The sequence below is a fragment of the Ischnura elegans genome, chromosome 12 (genome assembly GCF_921293095.1).
Source record: "Ischnura elegans chromosome 12, ioIscEleg1.1, whole genome shotgun sequence".
NCBI lineage: Eukaryota > Metazoa > Arthropoda > Insecta > Odonata > Coenagrionidae > Ischnura > Ischnura elegans.
The window spans coordinates 37,133,356-37,143,710 of NC_060257.1; the positions used below are offsets into that span (position 1 = coordinate 37,133,356).

General features: G+C 37.8%; 1 protein-coding gene across 1 annotated transcript; it reads right to left on the reverse strand.

Annotated features, from left to right (window-relative positions):
• Positions 1-748: 748 nt before the first annotated feature.
• On the reverse strand, positions 749-9,751 carry LOC124169732. The gene is made up of 10 exons (XM_046548422.1): positions 9,172-9,751; positions 8,823-9,044; positions 8,175-8,739; positions 7,651-7,882; positions 7,328-7,564; positions 6,842-7,252; positions 6,183-6,707; positions 5,988-6,085; positions 1,060-1,262; positions 749-983 (listed from the first exon to the last, which is right to left on the reverse strand). The coding sequence occupies exons 1-10, from the start codon at positions 9,384-9,386 to the stop codon at positions 857-859; spliced, it is 2,835 nt and encodes a 944-aa protein (XP_046404378.1). The 5' UTR covers positions 9,387-9,751; the 3' UTR covers positions 749-856.
• Between the last annotated feature and the right edge of the window lie 604 nt (positions 9,752-10,355).

Consider the following 10,355-nt stretch of genomic DNA (forward strand, 5'->3'; position numbering starts at 1 on the left):
ATACATTGCCTGTCTAACTTGAAGAATGGATTTCATGTCGCCTTGATCCATCCGGAAGCTTCATGCACAACATAGGCCATTTCAAAATAAGGAATAACCTTGGCAAATGTCCAGTCGGCATGCAGAGTACTCAGCTTGGCATCGAGGGTACAGGCCAGCCGTACAGGCTTGTTTCGTCATCACCTCTATTTCAAGATGGCCGACCGTTTTTGGCGGCGTTTAAAATTGTTCGAATTTTGATTGCTAATAATTCCATCATTACTTTTTCAACGCATCTGTCATTCATCCCAATCAAAATGAAATTACATCAGAAGTGATATACATTCGTTTTTTTAGACCGTTTTGATAGGCTTGAACAACCCTATTCTTTTCAAAACACAAAATTAAGTCTTCCATATTAAGTTGAGGAAGTTTTTGATAAAATATTGGGATTTTTAAAGAATGAAGTAAAGGGGTTTTGCAATATTGTGATGTTTGAATTGATTGCGAGTGTAGGAGAAGGAATTTTGGACGGTTTAGTTGGACAACATTAGCTTGGGAAGAGATATTATCGGTGTAAACGATGAATAGACTTTTTAATAAACAATCAAGATATAAAAATACAGTTACAAAAACATTTCTGGCAGCTATAGTGAACATATTTAAGTAATACTTTTTTACTAATTTTGGAAGTTGATATACGATTAGAAAGAGTGAAGTGAGGAAATACAGTTGAGAAGAGGAACTTTTCAAAAAAAATTTCTTACATACTATAGGATAAAACATCTTAAATTGAGAAGCAGAAATCCAAATGATTAGACATATTACGACGTAAATAGCTGCGTGAAATATTTTATTAAATTACATTTTGGAGAAATTATATCTTCGCTCTCTTTTCCACTGTTGCCTTGCTGATATGAGCAGCTTCTCTTATATCTTCAATGCAAAGCCTTTTGCCGTACCTAGGTAGGACTATTTCCGGCAACAAGCATTCCATGAAGAATCTATAACAGAAAATTAGAGGTAATTGTTCCACATTTCAATTCTATTGGATATTCAGTAAAAGTTTAAAAAAATTACTTTGTGAGCTTTGGCTCCACTTCCTTCATCCACCATTCATTGTTGGGCGGAATTATTTCTAATTCGTGGCTCCAACCTTTCGTATACACAAAAAATAAACATCTGGCCCTTTTAGTCATCCTTAGTTGACTTTGCACCTGATAAAAATAATTGTGCGTCTCTTTAAGGATATATTTTCCATCTTTTAGCTGCACATAGGGAAGCTGTAATGATAATGATAAATAATTAGGGCGAATCTGTTCACTGCATATATGACATGGTTGTATTCAAAACGCTGTGTCATGTTATGATATTTGCTCGATAAATTTGGCAGTATCAACAGCAGAAAATCAAAAATTAAGGGGCCTTCGAAATAAGTTTTAGGTAAGCAAGTAGACTAGTAGTAAATAAAAATATAAGTTTAATTACAAATCTATAAATGGAAATTAGTTAAATGCATAAATGAGTTAAATTAATGTTGGTATTTTATTGGAAAGCACTGGTAGTTGTAAATGAATTAAATGCAATAACTCTTCATATTTTAAAAGTTTTAGTAGTACCGTATTTTAACTTCACACACATAAGGATTGTTAACAAATACAGATCAATAAACAATCTTGGTAACCAACCAACAGAGACAAAACACAACTGAAAATTACAAATGTCAACACCCCCCCGTAATTGAAGATGTGCTGAAACAGCTCTTTAGCATTTCCATCAAATGAATTACAAATTTTTTAAAATTATTTTTAAACCATGCCTAAACCTCTCATACATTTTTCATGTTTTATACGATTTAAGCCCTTGGTAAGTATGTCAGCTGTCATTTCCTCAGTGGAGAGAAAATCTACGTTTATATTACCGTTTTCTACTTGTTCTCTAACAAAATGGTATTTCACATCTACATGCTTCATTCTATCATGGAAAACAGGATTTTCTGCTAACTTGAGAGCGCTCTGATTGTCCTCAAAAATAGTAATAATTTCTTGTTCCTGAAATAATTCGGAAATAAGATGTTTTAGATGAATAGCCTCTCTAGTAGCCTCGGAAAGAGCAATATATTCTGCCTCACAAGACGATTGGGCAACACATTTTTGTTTTCTACTACTCCAGGAGACTGGTCCACCTGCACAAGTGAAAACATATCCAGAGTATGAATGCCTATCATTTAGATCATTTGCAAAATCTGCATCAGAAAAACCAAAAATAGGCTTCTCAGTGCATTTGTATGTGAGTCCCATTTCCATAGTACCTTTTAGATAACGAAGTACCCGCTTGGCCATCTTCCAGTGTATATCTGTATGCTTCTTATTAAACTGGGAGAGATAGCTAGTAATGAAGGAAATATCTGGCCGCGTGTTGACGGAGAGATACATGAGAGTTCCAATTAATGACTGGTACGGGACATCTATGATATCCTTACCCTTCTCTTTCATTTGACTAATGTCAACTGGGGTCGAAACAATCTTACAATCTTCCATGCCAAAACTCTTTAAAGCATCTTTAATGTATTGTTTCTGGTCTATCTTGAATACTCCCCTCTTCTCATCTCTTGTAAAATTCATTCCCAGGGCATGTTTGATCTTGCCAAGATCCTTAATGACAAATCTCTTCTTCAATTCTTCCTTCAATTTCTTCTTTTCTTTCTCATCATTGGAGAATATAAAGAAATCATCAACATATAATGTAATAATAACTATTTTAGTTCCAATATGTTTAAAGTAGACACAGGGTTCATGTTTTGATTTAATATACCCTATCTCATACAATAACTTGTGAACTGTTTTGTTCCAAGCACGACTAGCCTGCTTGAGTCCATAAATAGACTTCTGTAATAGACAAACCTTCTTCTCTTCACCTACAGCTATGAAACCTTCTGGTTGTGTCATATAGATGGTTTCATCTAAAGTGGCATTTAAAAAAGCAGTTTCGACATCCAGATGTTCAACATCAAGATTCAGTTCTGCTGCCATAGCCAACAGCAAACGGATAGTTGAACCTCTGACTACCGGAGAAAAAGTTTCTTCAAAGTCTATACCATGAGTTTGAGCAAAACCTTTAGCAACTAAACGAGCTTTGTACTTGATGATCTTACCACCATTGTCTCTTTTCAATTTGTAAACCCATTTACATGGTATTACACTTTTATTTGCAACTCGCACTAGCTTCCAAGTTTCATTTTTTCTAAGACACTCTAATTCCTCCATCATTGCTTTCATCCAATGCTCTTTGTCTTCACTTTGCATAGCCTCTTCAAATGTGGTAGGTTCTTTGTCAAAGAAATTTTTTGCTTGTAAAACAACATGATCAGGAAATTGTTTCTTGTTACGTACCCTTTGAGGATATCTAGGACTCTTAGCAGTTTCTTGAACATTAGTCCCAGCTTTATCTTCTGTTGAGTCTGCATTTTCACAAGGAGAATCCAAAAGAATTTTAACAGCAGCCGCAGCTTCATCTTTTGTTGAATCTGCATTTTCATTGTAAGAATCCAAAGGAATTTGAGCATCAGTACTGCTCTCACCGGAAAAATTATTTTCTAAAAACACAACATCTCTAGCATGGACTACCTTCATATAATTAGAAAGATCCCTAAATTTGTAAGCTTTCTTATTCTCACTATATCCTACAAATATATGTTCCTTGCTTTTGCTATCCCACTTCTTGCGTTCCTCCTTTGGAATATGTACAAAAGCTCGGCAGCCAAATACTCTTAAGTGTGTCAAGTTGGGACGCTCACCTGTCCATTTTTCTTCTGGAGTCATTCCTGTAACGGATCTATGAGGTGATTTATTCTTGAGATACGTAGCAGTTCTCACAGCTTCTTCCCAAAATGACTTAGGTAGTCTGGCACTATGCAACATGGAACGAGCCTTCTCCACAATGCTTCTGTTTCCCCTTTCAGCAACACCATTTTGCTGAGGAGTACGGGGTATGGAAGTCTGGTGAATAATTCCTTCTGACTTAAGATAATCTGAGAATTCCCTATTAACATACTCAGAACCATTATCTGATCGTAAAATTTTAATTTTCTGGCCAGTTTGCTTTTCCATGAGGTTTTTAAACTCTTGAAACTTTACTCTAACTTGATCTTTTGTTTTAATGAAATAGGTAAATATCATTCTAGAGTAATCGTCTATAAATACAAGTAAATACTTATTTCCTTCTAATGATTTTACACTGAATGGTCCACAGAGGTCAGAATGAATCAACTCTAGGCATTTAGTCGCCCTTTTACTTTTGATTTTAAGAAAAGATTCTCGACTCTGTTTCCCTTCTAGACATGCAGTACATACAGTTCTATTTTCCTCAGGGGCGTAATCAACTCCATCAGCTAATCCATTTCTCAGTAGATTCATACCATAGCGGCAGAGATGTCCCAACCTCCAATGCCAAAGAGTTTGCTGAGAAGGGTTAGTTGTAGCAGCCAGGGACTTTTCTGATACCTGTGACTCTATCTTATATAACCCGTTACTGGGAAGAGCAGTCATTAAAACATTCCCTGAAATACTACAATCATTATCATGAAAAAATTTAGCACCTTCTTTCGTAAATACTACAACAAAACCTTTTGAAACACATTTTGACACAGATATAAGATTTGTAGCAAGATTAGGCACATGAACAACTTCAGAAATACTACTAATACTGTTGTTGTTATTACTTTTGTGAATCATGACATCACCTATACTGTCACTCTGCAACTTACGTTTATCAGCACACACAATCTCCAAACCAGAGTTACTTTTAACATTGAACAGAATATCTTTATGAGGAGTCATATGGGCAGTTGCCCCGGAATCCACAAACCAATCATTTTTATTGCTTTGAGCACAACCACCAACACCTAAATCCGAGAATAAAGTGTATTGTTTCTTGTGTAGCTGCTTGTGGGTTGAACTCGATGTCTGTGCCGTTTTCTTGGTCTTGTTTGGACAGTCTGGTTTTTTATGGCCGGGTTGGTTGCATCCATAGCAGACGATACCATCTTGAGAGTTGTCGCGTTTCGGGAACTTCTTTTTCTTCGGAATAGTTCGAGACGCATTGGATGCAAATGCAGTCTCAGTTGCACCATCATTTTTGGACATTTCATTTAAGAGTTTAGTTTTCACCATGTTCACCGTTACTTCAACTCCTGAATTCTCGAGTGCCATTACTAGGGGGTCGTAATGTGAAGGAAGACCTCCAAGCAAAATAGCAACTAAATCCTCATCAGGAATCTCCTTCCCAATATCAGCAAGCTTCTGAGCGGTATCCATTACGGCAGTTAGGTACTCTTCAATGGACGTATAATCTCCGAGGGATAACCGGTACAAAGTCTTTTGAAGGTTAAGTCTCCGGGCAAAACCCTTATCTTCATATGCATCGGCAAGAACTTTCCATGCTTCAGCAGCTGTTTTGCATCTTCTTACATGTATGATAGCGGAATCGTCCACGCACAAACAAATCTTAGCTAGGGCACGCTCATCCTTCCTGGACTTTGAAGCAGCATCAGTATGATCATCATTTGGGTATCCATCAACAGCATGCCACAAGTTTTGATCTATTAAATACGCCTTCAGCTTAAATTTCCAAGTTGGATATCCTTCACGCCCACACAACGGCTTAATGTGAGACGATATACCGGATGCGTCAGACGACATTATGAAGACTTCACTTACTTCTTATAATTTACCAGTGCTGGGCCCATAACCTCTGTTGGTATTTTATTGGAAAGCACTGGTAGTTGTAAATGAATTAAATGCAATAACTCTTCATATTTTAAAAGTTTTAGTAGTACCGTATTTTAACTTCACACACATAAGGATTGTTAACAAATACAGATCAATAAACAATCTTGGTAACCAACCAACAGAGACAAAACACAACTGAAAATTACAAATGTCAACAATTAATAACTGAAAAAACGACCAAATTTTATATATTTAGCTGCATATGCTACTATTTATAACCTTTTTTGCATTAAAAGCTTCTTCAAATGTTGGAAAGGAGGCAGCGGTGACACCAGGACACTTCACTTCTAAGACAGTATCGCTTCCAATCAGACCGTCTAATAGGGAAAATTAAATTGATAGAATGAGTTTACATTAGGTAAATTTTAATATAAGAGGTTTATCTGAATGATTTACAGACAGCATTGATATTACCTGGACTAGCCGAAAGATATGGAAACTCCTCATCAACATATAAGCCGCTGGGTTCAACCTTGTATCCCATGCTTCGCAAGTGGTCTTTCGCTATCTCCTCCATGTTTTTTCCATTCACCATGTCCGGAGTGCATACGGATCCGTATAAAATGGAATGCACAAGCCTTTTACAGGAGGTGTATGGTCGCATATGGCAAACCTCCCCGTGATTGGAAGCGGACAATCTTTTCCGACGCTCTGTCATCCAAATACTTCTGTCTACTTGAAGCGTTGTAGACTTCTGCAGTTGAAATCTATCCTCTGCGGTCATTCTGCTTAATTTTTCAATGAAATCGGCTTTCATGCGTTCCAATAATTCTAGTGACTCTGGTGCATCATCATCCACCATCCCGTAATCTTTATCAGGCCCAGCTCTTTTTGCTCCTGTTTTCAATTTCTTTTTACTTTGCAGCCCTTGCGCTCTTCGTTCCCTCATTCTCTTGGTCTGCCTCATATTGTTATCTTCAAATGTTTTGGTGTATTTTCCTGAGATAAAAACGTCTTGACACTTATTTCACAAAGAATCCCCAGTCAACATTCCAAAAAAATTAAATCTACTTTTCTATGCCTTCATTCCTCTCTATTCATAAATTATTTTGATGGTTATGATAATTACTTACCAGGACTGTAACCACCCGTTGTTGCCTTGTGAATCTTTCCTTGAAAATGGCAAGAGGAATTCAGGGATACGACTGCAGAATGACACCGGGTTCCAAATGATTTACTTTTAGCATAGTTAATGCGTTTTCCGTTCAGATATTTCGCAGCTACGCTGTTCAAGGTCTCGCACATACTATTAGTAGCGCGAAAAATCAAACTTCTTGAATTATTTGCCATCTTCTCAACTAATTTCTGTATTGGAGTCCACATATTAGCAGCTATGAAGTCTGGCACTAAGTTAACCTCATCCTCTTTCCCGTCTGGCCCTTTACAAAAGTAATCGGCGCATCGATCATGCTGCCCGAACACATGGCTAGGACAATTGATGATGTCGTTACGAAGTGCCATTATTCGGTTTTGCATGGAGATACCTGTTAAAATAAATTAAGGTTAATCACACGTATTTTCTCGTCGCATATGCCATGAATAACCTCTAATTTTAATACCTTTCTGATTTTTCCAGTGTATACTAGCACAGGAAATAGCTGTGCGAATCTTCATGACGTTTGCATCCAGTTTATGACGAAGGTGGGCTGGGTATTGCGTGTCATCCTTAATTTTGCGCATATTGTTGCAGAAGTTTCGTAGAAGGTGGCTTATGCATTCAATTTTTTTCACGGGCATTGCAATTCCGTATGGGCTGGTCTCCAGTAAGCGTCTGTGGACACTACTGTCTCCGTCACCTATTATAAACAAGATAAGTGTTTGAACTGTTTGGAATATTCTCTCGTTCCCTTTGAGCAATTGAATTCAAATACAGGGAGCGAACCTATTAATTGGTGGAATATAAGATTATGCATCGATTCACTCTTTGCGAAACCTTCTGCAATTATGTCAGCTTCCATGCTGGTCGAGCTTCCATCCCAATTTTTAGCACATTTAACCTTGTGAGCTGGGTCTATAGGTTCGCTTCGTGCCTCCCTCAAAGCGCAATAACTGCAGTACTTATTCCTTACTGCCAGAAATAACACCTTTTTTGTTCGTGCACCAACTATGGCTGCCTAAAATGAAACATTCATCTTAAAATGATATTAATACCATTACTCTTTTCTACTGATTAATTTTTTTTCCAGCAGGGAATTTTTGCCTGCGCGTTATATATAAAATGTAAGTGCACTAATTTATAAGCAACATGAAAATCATCTGGCTATGTAGCCAACCTCGGAAATATTTTTCATAGTGATTAAAAATTGCACGAGGCGTAACTACTTATAATTTATTAAAAATAGGTTAGCCTATTTGAGAACCCCTACTTATTAAATAATTTACAGGTACCTAATATTGACTCCTTACCTGCCCCGATAGTGAGTCATACTTCGTTTTATAACTTCGCTTGCCCCACATACCATCAGCGATGACCGTGATTACAGGTCTACCATCTTTGTCAAATGACCCCTCCTCTAAGGCAATTCTTCTTTCCTCCTGCCCTGCTGTGGCCATCTCCTGCGATGCAACACTATATATTATTTCTCCCAGCTTATCTTCATATTTTGCATATGTTTTGGCGGTCATGCAATGCATGTTGAGTGCTGCACAAAGGGGGCTTAGATTTGAGTAGCCGCCGCCACCAGCAATTGTCCCTGTTACTGCAGCATCGTTCACGTCCATCACAGTGCCAGAATCATCCTGACTGTGGATCACTGTCTCCTTCCCGCACATTTTACACTTAAACTTCCAGTGACAGAGGAGACCAGTCATCCATTCGCCTACGTATTCACAGTCCATAAATGAGCATCCTAACTGGTGTTTATCTGAAAATATCTGGGAAAACATATAGAAATGCTGGACTATACTACGGCTCCTGTCATGAAGAGGATCCAGCCCTGATTCTTCACTCTCAATGATTGACGCTTGAGACCTGCAGAAACATTTTAAACAAAAAATGTAAACGCCTCCTTCACGCAGGTATCCAACAACTATTCATGGTACTAGTATAATCACCTTTGGTGCGATTCAAACGGTTTGATAGGAGATACGTCCATCGGCATGCCCATATCATATTCGTCGACGTTGGATTGTCTCCCTAGACGAGGAGTGGAAGCTTCTCCCATTTCAAACGTCTTGCGGCGTGGGGTGCAGTTTGCCTTCGCAAGAAAGATGGTATCTTCTGCTTGAATTAACCCCTTGCCTCCTGTTTCTATTCGTCCCTCATCCTTGGATACGCTTAAAAATGTAACGATATTCAATAAATAAGAACATGTTGCCCTAACATGGCAATGACTAGTAGTATTCTTTTCACAGGAGATATAAATGCCGCAACCGGCCACCGCTATATATATTCTCAACCTACCTTGTGGATATTTCAATACAATCCGAAGCAGAAGCATCACTGTCCTTTGCCAGAACAGGACAGTTTCTTGGAATATTTCTGTCTTGTTGTACTTTACGATGATTAGCATGCCACAAGCTAGAATCAATAAATAACATTTGAAATGGTGTCAGTCTCACACTGAATACATAAAAATAGTCTTCCTTTATTCTTTGCATTTTAAATTGCTCTTTCATCCTCCTTTCGGAACACAGAATTTCTTCAATGTTCTTATTGCTTTTCTATCATTAAGATCATTTGGCCAGCAAAAAGTCAGTCTGTCAGTGAAGACCTTAGATATTTGTTAGATGAAGTGGGGTGAAAACCCGGAGGGACCCCTTCGCGGAACAAATATAGCGGTTTTTGTTTACACCAGATGATTGGGTGGGCATAGTTAATTTTACATTGATTTATTGATAATACGAAAATTTGTCATCGATAAATTTTTGTTACATGCATTGAATTGATGTGGAAAGCAACTTTGCATGCTGTAAAAACGGGCTACTTGAGCCCTGCGGGCTAACTTGAGCCCAAAACTGAAAAATGAAGTTTGGTTCTTTGCGTGCTCTCAACATCAGTATAGCACCGCAATTCAGAGCAGTACTGGTTATATAACTTACACTCGTGTTTTTAATTATTTCACTCTGCAAACTTTCGTCTGTATAGACATTAGGAATAACTAAAACTGGAGATAAGTGCGTATATTTCATACCAGGTGTATTGTTAAAGCAAATCGAGACCTTTTTATATCCTGAATAGCTATTAACTGTACAGTATGTTGTTAAGTACAACTAGTACACATGTTCGAAAAATTCGGGCTACTTGAGCCCAGCCTGCTAACCCACTGCTACTTTTCTTGCTCTTGAGTGTATACAGAGTTTGGGCTCAAGTTCCCCACAACAATTTAGTCACTCTTTTAATGTTTAAGGACTGTGCCACCAATTACCAGCTTCTTTAAGAAATAGGAAGGGAAGAAGGTGGTAACAGGATACAATCTTACTTCACACCTCAGTATCAATTTTATTCATTTTTGTGATGCATACTTCGTTTGTCTCCCCTAAGTCATCCTACCTCACTCAACTACTGGATGTAGTGTATTTTTCGCCACTCAAAATGAAGTGGAAGGGCGTTCTTGACCGATGGAAAGAATAAGGTGCTGGTAAAAG